This window comes from Hippoglossus hippoglossus, chromosome 24 (genome assembly GCF_009819705.1).
Source record: "Hippoglossus hippoglossus isolate fHipHip1 chromosome 24, fHipHip1.pri, whole genome shotgun sequence".
NCBI classification, from domain to species: Eukaryota; Metazoa; Chordata; class Actinopteri; order Pleuronectiformes; family Pleuronectidae; genus Hippoglossus; species Hippoglossus hippoglossus.
In genome coordinates, this window is record NC_047174.1 from 3,377,220 (window position 1) to 3,398,573 (window position 21,354).

General features: G+C 44.2%; 2 protein-coding genes across 8 annotated transcripts; one reads left to right on the forward strand and one right to left on the reverse strand.

Moving 5' to 3' along the window:
• Positions 1–372: 372 nt before the first annotated feature.
• On the reverse strand, positions 373–16,474 carry dtnba (dystrobrevin, beta a). Of its 6 annotated transcripts, none has more exons than XM_034580305.1 (15): positions 16,195–16,474; positions 9,990–10,040; positions 7,028–7,119; positions 6,416–6,496; positions 6,013–6,226; positions 5,219–5,304; positions 4,729–4,883; positions 4,490–4,589; positions 4,209–4,375; positions 3,089–3,213; positions 1,922–1,993; positions 1,391–1,468; positions 985–1,072; positions 709–788; positions 373–530 (listed from the first exon to the last, which is right to left on the reverse strand). In XM_034580305.1, exons 3-15 carry the CDS (start codon positions 7,116–7,118, stop codon positions 413–415), a joined length of 1,455 nt encoding a protein of 484 aa, XP_034436196.1. In that variant the 5' UTR covers position 7,119; positions 9,990–10,040; positions 16,195–16,474; the 3' UTR covers positions 373–412. The 6 variants fall into 6 exon arrangements, with proteins under 6 accessions (XP_034436196.1, XP_034436202.1, XP_034436198.1 ...); XM_034580311.1 differs by having other exon boundaries at positions 985–1,069; positions 16,195–16,473; XM_034580307.1 differs by lacking the exon at positions 16,195–16,474 and adding an exon at positions 11,569–11,584.
• LOC117758541 (toll-like receptor 5) lies at positions 11,656–20,647 on the forward strand. Of its 2 annotated transcripts, XM_034580302.1 has the most exons (3): positions 11,656–11,711; positions 17,923–18,101; positions 18,383–20,647. In XM_034580302.1, the coding sequence occupies exons 2-3, from the start codon at positions 18,060–18,062 to the stop codon at positions 20,309–20,311; spliced, it is 1,971 nt and encodes a 656-aa protein (XP_034436193.1). In that variant the 5' UTR covers positions 11,656–11,711; positions 17,923–18,059; the 3' UTR covers positions 20,312–20,647. The 2 variants fall into 2 exon arrangements, with proteins under 2 accessions (XP_034436193.1, XP_034436192.1); XM_034580301.1 differs by lacking the exon at positions 11,656–11,711 and having other exon boundaries at positions 17,801–18,101.
• The last annotated feature ends 707 nt before the right edge of the window (positions 20,648–21,354 follow it).

The following is a 21,354-nucleotide window of genomic DNA, read 5'->3' on the forward strand; positions in this document are numbered from 1 at the left end:
TGTCACATCAAATAGACCTTCACTGCACTTTAGCCGCTTGATTCTTGCAGTTAGTTTCTAGTAGAGAAGGTTAAACTCAGTTTGACCTCTGAGAAGAAAAAGATCTGGACTACACAGGGTCATAACTACACTGGGCGCTGTGTGTGTCTGTGTGAGAGCATATAAGAGGTGGGGGTTATTTATAGCAGCCAGTGAGGTCACTGACACACAGAAAACCTCAATGTGCTTTATTCAGTCTATAGTTTACACACCACCCCCCCCCCCCCCCCCACCCAACGCTGCGGTTCTCGATGCAGTGGAACGCAGCAGCACAGGGGCTGGGGATCTCTGGACCTTTTGAACATGTTGCTGTACGTTTGTGTTCGGCAGGTTTCGGTGTGAACTCCTGATCCTCCTGATGCGGAGCCTGTGTTTACCTGAGCAGGCGAAGCTCGGCCAGCAGCGTGGGGTTGGTGCTGCCCCTCTCCGGGCTGAGCTGGCAGGCGGCGTCGTGCTCTGTGCGGAGATGTTTTATCTCTGCCAAGATCTCTCTAGGAAATTCAGAAGATAAACAGAGTGTTCAGCTCCGGCTGGGGCTGTGTGGGAAGTCCGGGCTAAATAACAGGTTTTTATTCTTTTTGGAAGGAAAAATTAAGTTGAGACAAACCGAATCTGAAAAGCGGTGGAACACACAAGAGTAAGACAAACTGTGTGTTGACCCGTTTCTACCTGTTTTTACTCTCCAGCTGAGCGATGAGCTCCCTCTTCTGCTTGTTCACGTCAAAGTTGATGCTCCGGTTCGGTATCACCTGAAACACACACACACACAAATAACTCACTTATTGGAACAATGACTGTGGGTTGATCATTGATCATTTAACGACCACAAGACTTCATTACTGTGTGTGTGTGTGTCCTGAGTTCTGTGCACGTGTAACATACGAGAACCTGATTGAAGATTTGCATATAATGGTGTAGGAAACAAATGAGGTGTTGTTGACTCACTCCTGAACCGTCAGACTCCGCCAGGCGGGAGGTGTAGCGGGCGATCAGCTTGTGCTCCTCATCTTGTCTGCTGGGACTGTCCACACTACTGACACACACACACACACAGACACACAACACAACACACAGTGCAGGAACGTCAGCAACATACGACTAATGATCATCAGAAGTGTTAGATTAAAAAGGCCGGCATGGCAGCTGATGATACAGGTACAACCCACATGGACTCTTTTCCGTTATTTTGAAATCTTTGACTTTTTCTTGAGTGGTCAAATGTCCCCTGTGAGCCACTGTAGGTGTTACTTGGCAACTGTCTCCTGCACATTCTGGTGTCTGATCCAAAAAAACATGTGAACAGCCTGTAGCAGGTGACAATGCCCCCCCCCCCTCTGCTCCTCTCTCTCACCGTGGGCTGCTCTGGAGACGATTCACGTACGCGGCGATCAGAGCGTGTTCCTCGTTCATGCGCTGAGCCGCTGCCAAACTGGACGGCAGACATAAAAAAAAAAACCAGACAGAAAATAACCGGTGAGCATGAAAGACTGTGATTATCAACCAATTTAACCAATTTGCAGGAATCACAACAGCTTTGTTTCACCCTGACGGATAAAATGCTAATTCACATTTTTGACATTATCGTATAATTCTAATATCGTGTCATGTTTCGTTTAATCTCTACATTAAAATGTCCTTTTGAATTTGAAGGCCGGTGCTTTTTAACACCTGCAGTGAACGAGCTGCTGCAAAAGACTCAAATTTTCATTAAATCCAATCAAAAACATTTAATTGGCAGGTGATGTAAAGTTATTGCAGAGGAGACTGTGATTTGCACGTAACAAAGGAATAAAGCAAGTTGTTAAAAACCCATTTTATGATGACTCTGACACATTATGGCCTGGTAGGAACCGGTATTTTATCTAATCTATCGAGTCTTTACCGTTTGGTGGACCCTGGTGACGACGAGGACAGCAACATGGCCTCATTGGCGTTTCCAATAGGCCGAGAGGGGCTGCACGAACACAAACACACAATGAGTGAAGTCCATATCATCAACCGTACAAATATAAAGTGATAACAACGACATTTAACCGTTCAAACACAAAAGGCCTTCAGATAAAAGACACGCACATTCTCACCCTCACATTCTCACACACGCTGCGTCTGCTTTTCTGTGCATTCATGCACTAGTGAATCGTTCTAGTCTGAGCAAACACACACAGGCCAAAGATCGCCGGAGGGAGAGCGAGAGCGAGAGAAAGAAAGAGAAAGACAGTGAGCACGAACAGAAACGACAGAAAGTCTGATAAACCTTGTGTAAAGTTCGACAGAGCTTTGCTGTCAGCATACTCACAGCAGTGCTAAGTGCAGCCTCTGTGCTCTGCCCTGAATACGAGTCTAGTCAGAGCTTGCAGGTCTGTAATGACCCAGTCTGTCGGCGCTTGTTGGAAAATCAAACAGTGGGAATCCAGCGAAAGGGGCGGGGCCGCCGCCGCAGCGGGCCGGGCCGAAGAGGCGTGACTTTGGTTTTATTCATGTTATCATAACTTTCTGTGCACGTGTAACTTGGTGACGGCCACAGAAGCAAGAGTCGGTGAAATGCTTCTGCAACGCGGTGGTTAATGTTTTACCTTCTGTGATGAAAGTGACAGAAATAGGGACAATAGGACCTATAATTATTTATTCCCATCGTATTTTTTGTTAGTTTTTTGGTGCTTAAAGTTCCAGTAAATACAAAATATTATTTTTCTACTTAACCTGACGTGTTCTTATCATTTTTGCCTTTTTGACATTGTCATAAGAGGTTGAGATGATGTAATGTGAGTGAATCTGAGTTAATTATCATTTAGACGAGTAAATGTTGCTGAACTTGACTAATGTTAGTCACCAATTCTATTTAAACAATTAACACTATAGAAGAAAACTGTGTTGTATTGATTTGATGATGGTATATATTTATATCTTGTAAATGTGCCGTTTCTTTTTCAAGAGGAATAAACTGTAGTTATTTGTCTTGCATGTGTAACATAGACACAACCCTGGTGTGCGTCATGACCGATGTGTGTTACAGTGTGTATAAGTGTGTGTTAGTGCTGCGAGGGCTTACACGATGTTGGAGAGGTTCAGCGTCCTCTCAGGTTCCTCTGGATAAATTGGGTGGGGGGGATCTCTGGACGATACGCAGCCCAGAGTCCTGCTCAGGGCTCGACCAAGCTTCGTCGCTGGGGACTTCTACAAACACACAAACACGCACACAGAGAGAGACACACACGTCAGGTCAACGTTCATAGACCGTGTGACTGAAGCAGCGTTAACTGCATTAACAGCAGGACTGAACTCTGTGGTTGGAACAGTTAATCTTGAAGGATGAAAGTCTGAACTCGTGTTATCAGTTTGTTGTTTATCTCAGAGGTTACAGACAATTCACAGCATCTGTTGCACGCTCACACATCCGGGGGAGGAATCCCCCGTTCACTGCAGGAGTCTTTTACATTTCTATCGTTTATTTGCATTGTTTCTCTAGAGAAGATTATTAAAGACATAATTTAAGTTTCCTGCTGAATATTGGAGATAAAAAGTATTTTTAACTGATCTGTGTTCACTTGGTGCACGACTTTAAACTAAGAGCTGTGCAGCACCGAAGGTCGACAGGTAAACTGAGAGTAAACTTAATCCTGAAACTGAATCCTGTGGGAGATGATGTGCAAAGTCTGCGGAGGATTATTAGGAGAGATTTACTTTGACGGGCAGGAGCAGCGGTGCTGAGGAGATTAATTCCTGAAACATTAATAAGACAAATGATGCCAAGTCGGAGTGCTGAATAATTCAAACGACTAGGTTTCCATCTATTTATACATCATTTCTATACTGAAAACATTCTCTCCCTCAGCCTCGAGCAGCTGTTTATTAAGTATTATAAAGATTTGACATATTTCATTTCCAATCAGTCTTTTGGATTTAATAAATCACAACAGCAGTAACCAGGAACATTTACTCAAGTACAAATCTAAGGCAACTGAGGTAACTGTACTTTCCTTTTATGTCACTTTATACTTTTCAGAGGAAAATATTATATCTTTTACTGCACCTCATTTGATTGGCAGCTTTAGTTACTAGTTACTTAAAAACTTTGACACACACACACACACACACACACACACACACACACACACAGACAGAGATGGTGCCCCCTGGTGTGATGAATGAGTAATCGCACGGTGACTCACCCAGGACGAGTGCTCCTTCATCTGATGCTGGCTGGTGTGTGAGCCGCTGATGTTGCCGCGCCAGAAGCAGTTCTGACAGAGCTGGTAACCGCGGCAACGGAGGCAGCGGTAGCGGAAGCCCGTCATGCCGTTGCCACGACAGAAGGAGCACGACACAGGATGATAGACTGAGAGAGAGAGAGAGTTGAAGAGTTTAGATCTTGATCTCAAAGTAAATATACTGGTAATACAAATATTTAAATATTTTGTATATATATATATATGTGTGTGTGTGTGTGTACCGTGCTCCACGTTGGCCAGACGGTGCATGAGAGGCAGCCAAACGAGACATTGAGGAGGGTTGGTAACAATGTCCAGGAACATGTTGAGCATCACCCTCTTCTACACAACAACAAATACAAGAGACAATAACAACAATAAACACAGCAGTGAATAAACACACAGCAGGGAAAGAAAACAATGTTTAATATAAACTTTCAGATGAATCAGTAGCTCGAGAGACGAAGGTGTTTGACCAAACCTGTTGTGGGAAGCACGAGCGCGCTAATGTGTGCGTGTAGCCAAAGGACGGTGCTTCATGTACAACGGTGGGCAACTTCAGAGCTTCCTTCAGAAACCCATCAAATTTGGACAGAACCATCACACCACCAGAGTCAGATATCTGAGAAAACACATCTACACACACACACACACACACACACACACACAGACACACACACACACACAGTTAGAGAGCTGTTACATTAACCTACTTCCATTCTCCTGAGATGTAACCTCACTATGACCGTAAGCTCTACAACTCTTAAAGTTAATATTTAATGTCACGGTGATCTGTCCTCAAGTCGAGTCTCTTTAATGTGGCGCAGTGAAGCCGTTTATGTTCCCGTAACGTGAGTAATATGCGAATCGACCTGAGAAAACAGCAGCACTGACGTACCTTCTCCACAAGGTGGCACATATCTAACATGGATACATCAACAACAAGTACATCACATGCTGATAGAACTCACAGCGGAGTTTATCCACCAGTTTCCCTCCACACAGCATCGCCAGCATCGCCTTCACCGACAGCACCGTCAGTCGGCTTTCTGGTTCACTGGGAAAACACACAAACACACATTTGATTGAGATACACCACCTTGATTTTCACATAAAACCCAGTGTGAGGTAAACAGCAGTTCTCAGGTATTTTTGCACTTCTTTATTGTTAATAACAATGTGAATATCTGAGCGGGGGTTCTCCAAATCAAGCTAATTGTTTTCTTTTTGTCTGTGTTGTAAAATGTATGAATAAAGCGAACAGGGAGTTGATGTAGCCTGTGTTGTTGCTGCTGCCATGGATACGAGCACCAGTAGTAATTATGCAGATGAAATATTATATTCTAAATGCCACAGTTCTGTCCTCCTGCTTATTTATAAAAAAAACACATTTATGTCTTTTTCTATCCAACAGATCCTTAATCAGTCCTTAAATCTCCAAGCAGACTTAGATTCTTAGAGATTTGATCTTTCAGAAGAGCTCAGGTCAGTCAACGCTAAAATCCCAGCGCTGTGTAAGAAGATGTGAATAATTAATGAAGGTGTCTGAGAGTTTGAAGAGAGCTGCTGCCTTGTTGTGCACATCTGCAGCCGTTGCCTTCACTGTCCAGATGCAGCTCGGAGTTTATTAGATCAGCTTTACTGCTCAGCTCATGCCTCTTACATTAACGCGTCAGGCTGGTTCGGTCCAGAATAGATTTAAAGACAATTTGAAACAGATGCATCATGGGACATTTACACTGGGATTACTCTGCATTGTCGTTACCTGTCCACGGCAGCCAGTAAGAACTCCACGAACAGGGCGGTGCTCTCTTGCGGGTTGATGGTGTGCGTGGTGGGCAGGCGCTTGCTGAGCTGGTTGAACAGGGACGACACCAGGTTCTCCAGTCTGGTCACGGAGATGCCGGCGTTCAGCTCGACGGCGTTCAGACCAGCGTCCCGCACCGCCTCGATCACGTTGTATATGTCGATCAGATGCACTGGAATGAGAGGAGGGAAGTCAGCGAAACCTGCACACACGCCGATGTGTTTTCCTATACTGGTCGTATTTCGGTATCTGCATCATTCCACATGTTTTAATAGAAATCTTTTTTCCTCCATCTGACATTGGTCACACAGTCACGTCATTTTAACAGCCAACATGTTCCTTGACAGCAGCTTTGACTCACGGTTGCATCTCTTCTGTATAAACCGGAGCTTGCAGGACGTTCGATATGTAGAAAGACAAATGCCGTCAAGGTTCTGCTCCCCTGGGATGAGAAGAAGAAGAGGACGTTTTGAAAAATCTTTAAAAGTCATTCATCCTCACACAGAGTTTATGTTGTTTCTCAAGGAACAAAGTGCAAAGAATAGTGCAACAAAACATGCAACATGTAAACAAAACCTTTTATTTTATACATATTATGGTTAAACAAAAAAATATCAAGCCTCAACTACATTTCTTGACATCTTAGGAATTATTGTCAACATCTCACAATATATCAGTAACTGTCAGTCCCCAATAACCATAAAGATAAACACTTATCAATCAGGCTTTAATAGATACAGGATATTTATTATTGGTTAATCTTTTGACTCATGATCTTCTCATGAATCTCTATCTCCTTTCTTCGGAGTGAATGTCAATAAAGTGATATTTACAGAAACACATTAAAACGTTTCCCAGGAAAAGAGACTCAAAAGGTAGTTTTTAATCCTGTAAACAGAATTCCACGGCTCCGTCCTGTGAGCTGCACAGACCTCCCGCAGGCTCAGTTCATTAAGGTTCAGCGGTCACTCACCGAGCTCCACGAAGATCTGCCGTCCCTCCGCTGCTGCCGTCACCGGACCCCCCCTCCCTCTGTCTCCTGGACCCCCCTCCTCCATCACCATCCTGCAACAGCGAAACAAACCATGAGGACTCTTAGTGTCAGAGTGAAGGAAATCTAAACATCACGAGACAGTTTCAATGTTTTTGACGGAGGTGGAAAAAAAATGTCTCGTAAATAACTGATGCAATAAACAGTGTAATCCTGCAACCACCAGTCTCAGGAACAGTTTGGTTTGTTGAAGTTGATATTAATGTGTGGATATATATATAAATATGTGTTTACAGCAACGTCAAGAAAGGTCCATCCTGCTCCCCCCCCCCACTGACAGAACATAAATTGTCCATTTTGCTTTAATAGAGGATCACGGGTGATGTTAAAATACCTAATTTATTAGTTAAATACGACAATAAGTGTGTAATAGATGATTTAATTTAAGCTGAATCAATTTGTGATAGAAAAATAATCAGTCATCTCTATGTTACTGTAACTATTTGATAATCAATTAATCATTAGCAATATTTTCAAGCATTTAAGTTGCTGCCTATCTTAGAAATTTTAATATCTTTGGAGTTGATTGGACTAAACAAGCATTTCAATGTCATGACCTTGAGCTTCAGGAAACTTCGATGGGCATTTTCTTTACTTTATAGAAGAAAAACAATAATCGATTACTAATCTAAAAGACCATTAAATACAAATTTGAATGTCTGATGTGTTACAGCCATAGACAGTGAAGAAGCAAATGTGGTGAACTAAGACATCAAAGTGCAACAGGAATTCTTCAAGTGTTAAATGTGATTTGTTCCAATATTTCAAGAAGCAGCTTTAAAACCCAAGATAAATCCTTTCGACCTAAAATGGGAAATACAATGCGTGTGTATTTTTACACACTGGTTTACTGTGTGCATGCCGACACACCCATGTAAACATCATGGGACCGGGTCTGTGAGAGAGGACGAGTGGAGCGCTTGGTAAATAAACACATTAATGAGAGCAGCTGATGTAATCTGATCTGCAGGCTGGCATTTAGAGGACGACAGAGGAGAGAGAGAGAGAGAGAGAGAGAGAGAGAGAGAGAGAGAGAGAGAGAGAGAGAGAGAGAGAGAGAGAGAGAGAGGGAGAGAGAGAGAGAGAGAGAGAGAGAGAGATGGAGAGAGAGAGAGAGAGAGACCGGCGGTGAAAGAAAAGAATAAGAAAAAAAGTTAGCTGTCAACCCCAACGCCGTCAGGTGACACGGAAAAGACCAGAGGATACCGGTCGCCATGGCAACGGTTATACTACACCACGAAACTGAAAGACACGCACACAAATATTTGCATTCCTTGTACAAATGTGGTGACAGGCCAACCCCCAACACACACACACAACAGACACGCACGTATAGACACACACACACACACACCAACACACACACACACGTATAGACACACACACACGCACAAATTCCAGAGAGGATTTAAAAGCTTCCCAGGAGACTTCATGCTTCACCCAGACAAAAGGACTCTTCTTTTCAGTCACTTTCACACACTCAAAAATGCACACAAACACACGCACGCACACGCACACACGGACACACACACGGACACACACACAGCTGTTTCTTTCCTCTTTCTTACTCCCTGACACACACACACACTCTCGAAGCTGCTGCCGTCAAGTGCAAGTATAAGTGTAACTTCGGTGATGTGTCCCTGAGAAAGACACAACTATAGTCTCACACTAGACAACTGTGCACAGAGGACGTCTCATGGTCTCATGTTCCTGAGAGTCACCTGGAGCTTCATCATCTGAGGAATCCTGGAGAATAAATTACTGAACTTGAACTGAACCCTGATGGGAGTTAATTTCTCGCACTGCCACCACAACAAATAGTGGTTTGATCCTCAGCTCCTCCACTTCCTGTCCGGGAGCGTCACTTTAACCTCACGTGAACCAAATAAGGACATGTGGCCATTTCCGAGAGTCTCACTTACTCATCAGTTACAACTCTGGACTCCCGTGATGAGTAAATTGTTATTTCCAGCCTGGCCTTGGTGATAACTACACCCTGTCTGTCTGTCTCTCGGTCTGTCTGTCTGCATATAGCTGACACGGAGGAACATTTGCTGTGTGAGGTTTGCTTCTTATTTTAACTTTCGAAGCTTTAAGCCATCGCAGATATAATTAACCTTCCCGCAATTACCCCCCCAACTGTGTCAGAGGGCTCGGAACAGCCCCACGGACGGTTTTTAACCCCCCCGGGTCAAGGCGCCGAGAAGTGGCGCTTGGAAATTCTTTAGATAGCAACGTTACAACACCTGAAGCTACCAGGCCGAACATCAGGCGACGCTACAACTGAGCATTTTGTTCAAGAAGTTGCTGCGTCTGTTTGCGATGTGCGTCGTGATGACATGAAACGTTTGATGCTCTATTCTCTCGTGAGAGGACAAAGTCAATTCAGCTTTGTATCATTTTCTACTTGGTACTTTGAGTTCCGTTACAGAAATGAAAGTACAGGGAACAGAAAGAGGGAGCGAGAGAGAAGGGGAACAGACGTGGCTGACACATGCATGCGTGTTGCTTTTCTGTGATTGTGTGGGTGGCGCTGCACACGGCCGTTGCACCATGGTGTTTTACTGTGGCCGACATTTGCTGAGCTTTACGGAAACAAACATGCCAACAACACACGCTGCTCTGAGCACACACACACACACACACACACACACACACACACACACACACACACACACACACACACACACACACACACACACACACACACACACACACACACACACACACACACACACACACACACACACACACAGAGAGACACACGAACACACACTATGAGCCATAGGAAACGCTGTCTCTGTAATGCTTAATTTTAAAGAATGAACGGTGTCATTGTGTGTGTGTGTGTGTGTGTGTGTGTGTGTGTGTGTGCGGTCACCTCTCTGTGTCAGGGGGTCACACAGGACAGAGGAGCTTCAATACAGGACGTCTAGCAGAGAGACACACAGGGAGGAGAGAAAAGTCTTTTCAGTCTTCAAACAATAACGTCAAAGGCCCTTTAGAGACAGCAGAGGACACACTGATAAAGACACACACTAAACACAACCAGTGGGACACACATTCCACAACTACATCTTCACACTAGATAGAAAAATGTATATTATATTATTGTTTAATTCCAATCTGGTTGGTTTTGTAATCTGCAGTTTCTGATGCCGATTGTAAATCATCTTTAAAAGAATTTACTTTAATGCTTTTCCATTATTATCTTCTGTTGAAGTATAAAGCAGCGTAAAGTACACTTTATATACATGTACTGCACTTTACATGACAGGATATTACACAGAAGATGTGAATTTAAAAAGATACAGAAGCATTAAACTTCACAAACACAAAGCACGAAGCTTTGAGAGAAGCAAATAGTACAAATTAGATTGAGTTGTTACATAACCACCACATCTGTTGACATACGTCTCATAAGAATATAATGTTCCTGTTCTACATCCTGTTACCAACCTCAAATGCCACATGTGATCTTAATAACAACTGTCAACTCTCAAAAACACCAGTGTCACGCCTGTTGACGGAGGAGAGACAGAATCCTGTCCCGCGTATCAATCACTGACAAGTATTTAAAGTTGTCAGATTCTTCGTCTTATGGAACATCTTCAAACATCTGGTTTTGTCTGAGCAAGTGTCCAAAGGTCCAAAGATGTTCAGTTTAATATCAGAAATAAAAGATTAAAGATCAAATCCTCACATTTAAAAAAAGCTAGAAACAGCAAATATTTGACATTTTTTGCCAAAGAAAATGAATTTTAATACAAAGACGATTTGCCGATGGATTAATCAACAAATCATTAAAGCTCCATAAACTTGGTCCCCGAACTAAAGTAGTGTGAGCTGTCATTTATACATCCTACACACACACACACACACACACACACACACACACACACACACACACACACACACACACACACACACACACACACACACACACACACACACACACACACACACACACACACACACACACACACACGTTATCACGATGACTTAATTACAAATATTATTGTCAGTCTCAAAAACATTTAATTTCTCACTCTTTTTAATAGAGGGTGTGCATGTAGGGACAGTGCATGTAAAAGGGGGGGTAGTATCAGTGCAGGCCACCCAACTACTGCACCTGTGCATAAACACATTCACACAGAGACACACACACACACACACGCACGCAAACCACACACACAGAGCCCTCACACTCACACACACACACACACACACACACACACACACTCCTCAGAACAGTGGTTAAAGTTATGCAGCCCCAACACCTGAGCAGGGAAAATGGTCCTGAAAGCAAACACACACACAATCTACTGTCCCACAAACATCACACACACTCACTCTCTCACACACACACACTCACCTGTTCATAGAAGTCACTCACTCTCAGTCTGAATCATGCACTGCAGGTGTGAATTCGTAGCCAAAATTCAACAACAGAAAATTACCTCCGCGTTCGTTCTGTGGGGGTGAATCCACGAACTAAATGTTCACGAGTGAGGAAGACGAAGACGAAGACGAACAGGAAGAAGAAGAAGACGACACTGATAAAGAGAAGAGCTTCAGGCAGGCGAGCTGGTACTAAAGAAGGGTTAGAGAGTGTTTACCCCCCCCCGCACGCACCATGCATGCCACATGACCACATCACCACTTCCAGCTGCTCTGTGTTCTCAAAATCGGCCCTGACAGGACCCGACCAGTGTGTGTGTGTGTGTGTGTGTGTGTGTGTGTTTATGACATATTTACAGTCGACAACTTTAGACACTGTCGTTGCTGGAATACCTACGAGCTCCATTTATCCTCAAAACGACCTCGATTACTGTAACACACACAAAGCAAACCCACAAATCTCTGCAGACAATTTGAGAAATTTGGAAGTTTGTGCACATTGTGGAGCCGAGTGACGAACTGGTGGTTTGGCCTCGAGGGTCCTGAAACATTTCAGACATAGTGGAGACCAAATGAAGTGAAATGTGGTGTTTAGCAAAAAGCTGGAAAGTTTTAGGAGGAATCTATAACTTGATTTATTCCAATATGCTGCTGCAGCCGTGGACAAATATCTATTTGATAAGTAGCAGCATGTGTAGTTTGATATTTTTGATATTAATTATAACATTTAACATCACTCTGGACACAAGATGATGGTCTAGATGTTGCACCTTGAGGAGAATGAAGTTGGAAGAAAAGCAAAGTTTTTGTATTTGATAGCATTAAAAAAAAAAAAGGTTGAATTTCAAGCCTGAAATTCCAAACTAAAAACGTAAAGTCTTTAACACCTGCACGTCTGTTGGTTGAGCCTCGTTAAAAACCTCACCGCCATTAAAAGACCTAGAAAATCAAGTTCAACACCAGCGTCTTTACCACAGAGCAACACCTGCGATTCTAACACCTACAAGCAGGTTGGACCAAAAGCAGCAGCAACACCCCCCCCCCCCCCCCCCCCCCCCGATCTCTCTGCCTCCCGACCTCTGAACCCTGAGCTGCCATAGAGACGGCCCGGCTGACCCTGCATGACTCCAGGGGTGTCACCATGCAGGTAAAAACAGAAGCAACTCATATCTGGTTTCAACTTTTTTTTAAAGATGGACAGCTAGCCTGCCACGGGGGGGCGGGGGTGTCTGGAGGACTGGTCAGGAAGCTATAGGTTTCTCTGGAGGTAGTGGTGGTACTGGTGGAGAAATATGTGCAAGCCCGAGCTCCTGGTCCCATTCTCAGACCCAGTAATGTTTTTACGACTGTTGTGAAACTAACTTTAACTTTACAGGGTTGTAAAATCATCCTGTGCCGTCTTATTATTACGTTTTCAAGTGATTTTGTCTGTGATAAGCTGTCACACTCGTGGACCTGCTTTTCAAACCCGTCCTTCCTGGATCGTATTTCATAGTCTCACCGATACCTGAAGGGACACGTCCCCACAAACAGTCTCTTGCTTTGTTTTACAACATCAAAGTTTTCCTTCTGAATACCTGATGCAGCAGAAACCTATCACAAACTTAATGAGACTCATTATCAGATTCATCTCCAGTTATAATTACATTTACGCTTAAATCTGTGACTGCAAGCAAGTAAAGTTTAGGATTTTATCTTCGACTGGTAATCTGGCTTTTCCGATGGTGAGGGTTCCATCTCCAGTGATGCGGTGGTCATGCTGGTTGCAGAGGAAGAATGGAGGGAATGAAAGGAGATAGAGACAGTACAGGTGGAGAAGGAGATAAAGATGTGAAGACGTGAAGAAGAATCTAGGAGGTACCAAGACTCCAGAAGGAAGCGGAGAGTCAGACGCTACGATGCTAAGCGACAGGAAGAGAGTGAAAGAGAACAACAAGTTTGATAAAATGACCTTGAGTCATCGAGCTGGATCGATGACGACAAGGCCCACAGAGTTATCAGTGTCCTTGGTCCAAAACAAGGTCTTACTCAAACAAAGCTTGACGACATAACTGGGGAATCTGTGCTGGGAGACAACCAGCCCAGTCATTACGCTGCAACGCCACAAGCCGTCTGAGAATTAACCTCAGTAAACGAGCGGAGAGCTCCGAGGGTCGCCACAAGTGTCGGAGGCGACATCCAACTGCTCTCACGGGCAAAAAAAAAATGCAACTCTTAAATTACACTGTAATTTAATTCCCGAGAAATTATATAAACTAGAGGCGGGATAGGAATGGGCTGCTTCTAATTATAGGTTTCGCCCCCTCACAGCTATTATCTCCTCACCCGTAGTGGAGACAGCAACACACAATTCAGCACTACTGTAAATCAGCGTCGTCTCAAAACACTTCCATATGGAGACGCTGAGATGAAAGGGCATGAAGAAGCTGGGTGGTGATTAGAAGCCGCTGCAGGTAACGTATACAGGTGAAACACGAGGGCTAGCGGTTTCTATACCTGGTTATCACAAGCCAGGGAGAAGTGGGACGAATACTTCTTCATTCCTCTGTTATTTAGTCTCGTTCAAGATGTAAACAAATCACCCAGCGCTCGGGTTTAAGTGCACGAGATGCAGCGACAAGGGGAAAAAGTTGCGGCCTCCGGGGGGACAGCTCATCGGTTTCAGTAATCTCGCACTTTTTCCTGTCATTCCTCTCTTTTCTCAGCTTCCTCCACAGGGAGCAACAATTTGGAAAAGTCTGAAAACTGCCTGAATACACAATAATAAAAAAAAACCCTGACTCAGTGTGGTTTTGCTGAAGTAGTTGAATTTTCACACTGTCACAACTTCTACTTATAAAAGGTGCTCGGTCGATTTTCTGTTAAAACCACAGACTGTATAAAGATTGACGACGTGACAGCTCCCCAAAATCTCCCCCTGGAGGCTGACTGCGGTACAACCCGGCCTCCTCCATGTTAGTAGATGGGAAATAGACCGAATACAAAAGTCACTACACGTCAAATACTTGTTTCTCAAAGATGTTTTCTGTCGTTTGAGGTAGTTCTCATCACGTTGATGTTTGTTTAAGTGTTCATTATATTGGTTTGATGCTAAAACACAAGGTGAAACCTCATGATTGACAGCTGAGACAGCTGAGACTCTCATTGGTCGAGTATCACTACACAGATAGTGATTGGATGGCAGCTTTCTTATCTGGGATATTTTGGCTTCATTTCTAGACAGTGGGAGGAATTAGAGACACGTCGTCCATCTTCATTTACTTTGAACTTTGAACCGATGTAGTACTATTGATAGTAGTAACAGAATTGAATGTAAGTGCTCAACTTTTAGGCAGAAGTTCAATCACCAGGACATACTGGTTGGCAGTATTAGCTCATAGCAGATATCTCAGTATGTATATATCAGAAATACATGACTTTTCTCTAACTATACTGATGCGTTGGTGACTACACAGAAAAAAAACTAGTATTCTCTTATTGTACTTGCATATATCGCAGCCCTGGGTATCTACAGTTTGTACAATCAGGTATTTCATGAGTTTTATGTGGACAAAAGGCCGAGTTCACCCTGATTCACCATCTGACTGTATCTGCTCTCACACATTTCAGAGGGTTGGGTTTCGCAGCCACACACAAATGCTCGGGCCGTCTCCGCTAACACCTTTTTGGCAGGTTGTGGTGTGAGAAGTCATTTCAGTTGACCCCCCCCCCCCCCCACAGGTCAGATGACACGATTCATTAAAAGAGAGACTGGCCGGTGATTCCGTGAAGTGAAATAAAGATTTATTAAACCTTTTTCATTTCACCAAAAAGGTTAATGGTCCTTATCCCAGCATTCTCCCCACAGCTGTTTCCATTCAGCTTGTTGCGTTGTAATTGTACGTACGTGAGACTGTAGTGATTGCAAAAAAGTTTGTATTTATGTTTGGGGGATATGTAAAATCGCCCTATTTTTGAATGGAGCATGGTTCCTCTCGTAGAAGGAAACAGTTTTGATTTGAAAAGTGGGCTCGATTTATGACTGACCACCGGGAGGGACGACAACACGTTAGATATTTTTAATTATAACATTCTAACGGTACTTTCTGGACTCTTTAAGTTTCCATTCAGCTTGTTGTGTACACGCACGTGCGATTCAAACCTGATGAAATCCTCAACATGCCATAAGCCGAATTCCACATTTGACTGTAGAGATTGTAAAGAATTAGACATTGATGCTGAATGTGATTTGTAAGTTTGTGGAATACGCGTTGCAAAGTAAAATCTGCATATTTCTGAATGGAGCATGGGGGAGAACAGCAATATTTTTTGATTTATGACTGAAAACTTTTAGGGACAACAACACACTGCACGTTTTACTGAAGTATGAAAATTCAAACAGTCTTTTCTGGTTTGAGTTTATTATTTAATGAACTCTCCTGAACGCGTCTGGTTCTGCTTCTCGTGGCTCTGCCTCCTTCTGGGAAGCTGTGTGACATCTGAGCGGCCATGTTGCAGAAAAAAAAGTTTAACTCCCTGTTCACCTTGTTCCCCTCGAGCCAACGTGCACGTGAACCCCGCTCAAACTTCTCCGCGTTCCTCTTCACATTGAAACCCGACATTTAAAGCGGTTAAACCTCAAGCCACCATCTTTAATTCCGCGTTGAATCCACGTTGAAACGGGCGCAGCTCTGGGCTCTACTCACCGGGACTGTTTTCCGCAGGTATTCAAACTCGAACATCAACACGGGAGCGCGTGTCACCGACTTTTCCCTCCTCCCGGCTCCGTGGCTCACGACTGTCCTCCGTCGCCCCCCCCCCCTCCTCCTCCTCCTCCTCCCGGGTCCCGTTATCTATTCCCGCGGGGGAACCATGTGTGTCTGCCCCGGTGCCCGCCGCCTCGCCTCGGTCCTCTGAGCCGGGTTCTGCTGCTGTGATGACGGGAACTATTTTTGAAACGAGTCGCTCTGCCTCCTTGGTCCGTCCCCCTCCCCCCCCCCCCACCCTCCTCCCCCTCCCCCTCCTCCTCCTCCTCACCCCCCCCCGGTGTACGCTGCTCACACAAAACCAACTCATCACTGGTTTCACTTCTAACAGTAGTTGGTTTCCCTGGGCTGCTTGAATTTAACTTTTTTATTTATCTTTATTTTATCTTTATTTATTATTGGTTAATTGCACCATGGAGGTATCAGGAGAAAACAAGGCCCTGGGCACAGATGTGGAAAAGGCCCCCCAGCATTCAGGCGCCGGACACCCCAACAGAAAGAGACGAAGTTACATCTCGAGATGATGCTGCTGTTTTGGTTCCTGTATCTTTGAATCTTAACTTCACTGAGTCTCTTATAAGCCTTTTTTATTTTTGGCATCTTTGAGTTTGTTCCGAGTGTCTTTGTTGTCGTTTTGCATCCTTGTAGTTGTCGTTTTGAGTCTGTTGATTGTTAAGTTGAGTCTTTGCTGTTGTTTTGTGTCTCTTGATTGTTGTTTTGCATCCTTGTGGTTGTCGTTTTGAGTCTGTTGATTGTTAAGTTGAGTCTTTGCTGTTGTTTTGTGTCTCTTGATTGTTGTTTTGCATCCTTGTAGTTGTCATTTTGAGTCTGTTGATTGTTAAGTTGAGTCTTTGCTGTTGTTTTGTGTCTCTTGATTGTTGTTCTGCATCCTTGTAGTTGTCGTTTTGAGTATTTCTTCATAAAAAGTATTATATTTTCCTCTGTAACATAGTGAAGTACAGAATTTTCAATATATTCAAACAAAACTCTGTGTGACTTAAATAAATATACCCACATGACCTCACTACTGATTTCAGTTTCTGTTGGTAACAATAATGTAACTCACAGTTTTAAGTAAGGTCGGATGTAACCTCGCTTCCACAGTGTGACTCTTCCTCTGCCTCTGTTTCTCTTCCTCTCTGCATCGTGTTTGACAAACCTTCATTCTGCAGAGGTTGTGAAATTCACCAGCAGCGTGTGATAAAACACCACACGCTCCCCTGTTTGCACTGTTTTAGGCTGATTCCAATGACAATGAAACATTTAGAGCTATTTGATGAGTTGATTGAAGTTTAAAAGTGAGGCTTTTATGCCAATGAATCATTAATCATCTCAGTGATACATAGACTTAAGTAGTGGATGAAGAACTGCAGTATTTAATGATATAAAAAATACTGTAGACTACACGTCCTGCAGTCATTATTTACTTAAGAGACTGCGGTGGAGTAAAAAAGTACAATATTACCCACAAGTCCTCTCGTGCTTCAGAAAGAGCCAGTTGTGCAACCCAGTGTATGAGTGTTAACTCAGTACACAACAGAAAGACATAGAAAACGTAGCAACCAAAGAACACAAACATGTAAATGTACTTCCCCATGTCATGTAAATCTGGAATCTGCAAAATAAAAAAAGAGGGAAGTCCCGGTCAGCGTCACGTTTGAGCCGCAGGGTCGATGCTCAAGATGACGCAAACACAGCAGATAAAAGCACGGCTGAGGTAAATCTGTGCAGAGGCGATCTGGTTGTAACGCAGCAGAGACCAGATCATACGTTTATCTGAGGTTTAACGTGGAAGCTGTGTGAGGATGTTGTGTCTTCAGTTTGTTGCCATCTGTGTTTTCCTGCAGGTAAGTTAACATTCAGAATGATGTATGACATTTAGATTTGAAGAGCAGTAAAATGTCTTGAAATAGAGAAAATAAAACCATATCAGATTATGTTTTTATGATTTAATATTGATGTTTACTATCTCAGAGCAAAGGCAGATTGGGATTCATCTGGTGCAATTGTATTATTGAAAGGTTTTTAAACTAGAATACATCAAATTGAAGCAAAGGAAATACAGAAATAAATAAGATTGTCGTTAAATCTAAGTATCTCCATTTACATTTAAAATTTCCGCTTGCAGATACCAGGGTGTTTCCCATCATGCCTCATCGTTGGCTCTGTAGCAAACTGCGCCTTCCAGAACCTCATTTCGGTTCCTGCTCTCCCTCCTCACATCACCCACCTGTTCCTGGAGATGAACCGCATCGGTGAGATTAACTCCACCTCCCTGTCCGGCCTCGAGCGGCTGCAGGAGCTGGACCTGGGAAAACAGGGCGTGCAGCTTGTGATCAGAAACGACGCCTTCAGCAGACAGAGTCGCCTGAAGAAGCTGCGGATCGACTCCAACGCCGACCTTCGACTGGAGCCCGGGGCCTTCGTGGGACTGTCCAGTTTGCAGAAGCTCCACCTGGGTTACTGCTCGCTCAATGAGTCCATACTGAAGGGAAAGGTTCTGCAGCCGCTGTCCTCTTTGGAGACTCTCGACCTCTTTGGAAACCGCATACAGAGACTCCAGCCGGCCGCGTTCTTCGCCAACATGAGTCACTTGAAAGAGGTGAATCTCAAACTGAACACAATCGATAGAATGTGTGAATCAGATCTGGGGGGTTTCCAGGGGAAGCACTTCAAGGTCCTCAACTTGGACTCTGTTCGCCTTAAAGCGATGTTGACTGGCGGATTTGACTGGCAGGGATGTGGCAACCCTTTCAGGGGAATGTCCTTCCAGACACTCGACCTGTCCCACAACGGGTTCAGCGTGAACATGTCGAAACAGTTCTTCAGAGCCATAGAGGGGACGAAGATCTCCCACCTCAAGCTGTCAGGACACATGGGTAAAGGCTTTTCATTCAATAACCTCCCCGATCCAGACCGCAGCACGTTCGCCGGCCTGAGGAACAGCTCGGTCCTCACTGTGGATCTGTCTAAAAACTGGATATTTGCTCTGCAGCGGGGGGTTTTCAGTCCACTGAGGGACGTGGTAAATATTGACCTTTCCCAAAACAGAGTGAATCGGATCGACAGAAATGCCTTCGAAGGTCTTCAGGGTCATTTAGCTTCACTCAACCTGTCGCACAACCTGCTCGGGGAACTCTACTCTTACACTTTTGCTTCTCTGACGAACCTGCGAGTGTTGGACTTGTCTTACAATCACATCGGTGCGCTGGGTTACACTGCGTTCCGTGGACTTCCCAAGCTGGTAGTGTTGGATCTGACAGGGAACGCTCTGCGGGACTTGGGTTTCCCTGCAGCTTTACCACGTTTAGTTCGTCTCCTGTTGAGTGACAATCTGTTGACCCACTCATCAATGAGGAGTGTCGCAAGTTTTGCCAGTAATGTCGTGCATTTGGACATTAAGAACAATAGAATCACAGACTTAGCGAATGTTTACACCTTCTTGACTCGGCTGAAACGCCTGCAACATCTCTCCTATGGAGGAAACTCAATCAGGTGGTGTGTGCCCAGTGCCCAGGTTGGTCCCAATGAACTCCAGTTCCTGGATCTTCACAGGAGCTCCCTGCAGTCAGTCTGGGCTCAGGGCAATTGTCTGAATCTCTTTGACAAACTCGGAAAAGTGTTGGTTCTCTACTTGAACTCTAATGCTCTGCAGGCCCTTCCTCAAGGCATCTTCAAGGGTCTCACCTCAGTGGTCCAGATGGACCTGTCGTCCAACTCCTTGACGTATCTCCACCCGGACGTGTTACCCAGAAGTCTGGCAGTGCTCGACCTTTCCAACAACTTCATAGCCTCCCCCGACCCCGACGCTTTCCGCTCCCTCAGCTTCCTCGACCTGAAAACGAACCGATTCCACTGCGACGCCGACCTGAGGGGTTTTCTGACGTGGCTGAACCAGACCAACGTGACCTTCGTGAGTCCTGTTCGGGAGCTCAGGTGTGAGTTTCCCTCTCGGCTCTATAAAGTTCCTCTGTTGAATTACACTGCTCAAGTCACACAGCAGGAAAAGCGGTGGGAGGTCAGTAAATGGAATGTCAGCAAAGAAGTCGTCCAGTAGTATAAATGCATGGTAATTAATGTTGGTATAAGTAGTGCAGTCATGTAGTTTCCACTGTTAGATCCAACGTCAAAGTGTCAGGAATGTGTGGAAATTGTAATATGAGTAAAACCTTTCAAGAAAATGTAATAAAAACATTTCTTTATTTAAAGAGGTCTCTGATATGCTTCATAAACAAATTAATATGCTTCTTTTAAACTATTGTATGATGTCATATATCAAATTAAGTTTTTTCTTGCCTCATTATCTCAATGGAAAAACAAATGAGAAAGTGCTTAAATAATAAAGGGAAGTTATATACATATATAGACATAAATAAACACATTTTCTGTTCAATAAAGTATTTTTCTCTTTTTGTAGTCCTAGCAGATATACTATATTTCCCTCTAGAGTCAGAGGCAGCTGTCTTCTCCCCCTCTCGCAGCAGAGGGCGCCCTCAGTCCAGTCAGGAACCTGTTGACCTTCACGCTGCCTCTCAGCCACAGACTGTGAACAAAAAGCTCTCAGGAGTAAAACTAGTTCTGAAACCTGAGTGTTACACAAAGTCTCCAGTTTAAATTCAACCAAGCTGCTTCCTCCCTCTCTCTTTACTCCAGTCACTGTCGAATAAATCAATCTTTAACGAGTCTAATCAGAGATGATTAAATAAATCTGAATATCGTTGCTCTTGGCGACCACCTCACATGTGTAGATTCATCACACACACACACACACACACACACACACATTCTCATTCTCGTACCACATATACTTACATTCATTTCCATAACCACTGACTATTATTATTATTAGAAACACCAGCACCTGTGACAATGTCTTTATTATATTTTTTTCAGCCCCACCGGCCCACCATGATACATACATACATATACATAGAGACCCCCCCCCCCCACCCCCCACCCAGACCCACCCGACCCAACATCTCCCCCATCCCAACACCCTTTGCCGGCAGGTTACCATGGAAACAGGCTCCTCCACAGTCACTTCCTGATTGTCTCTGGATTCCTGCATCCATCCATCCCTCCGTCCACCCCCCCCCCCCC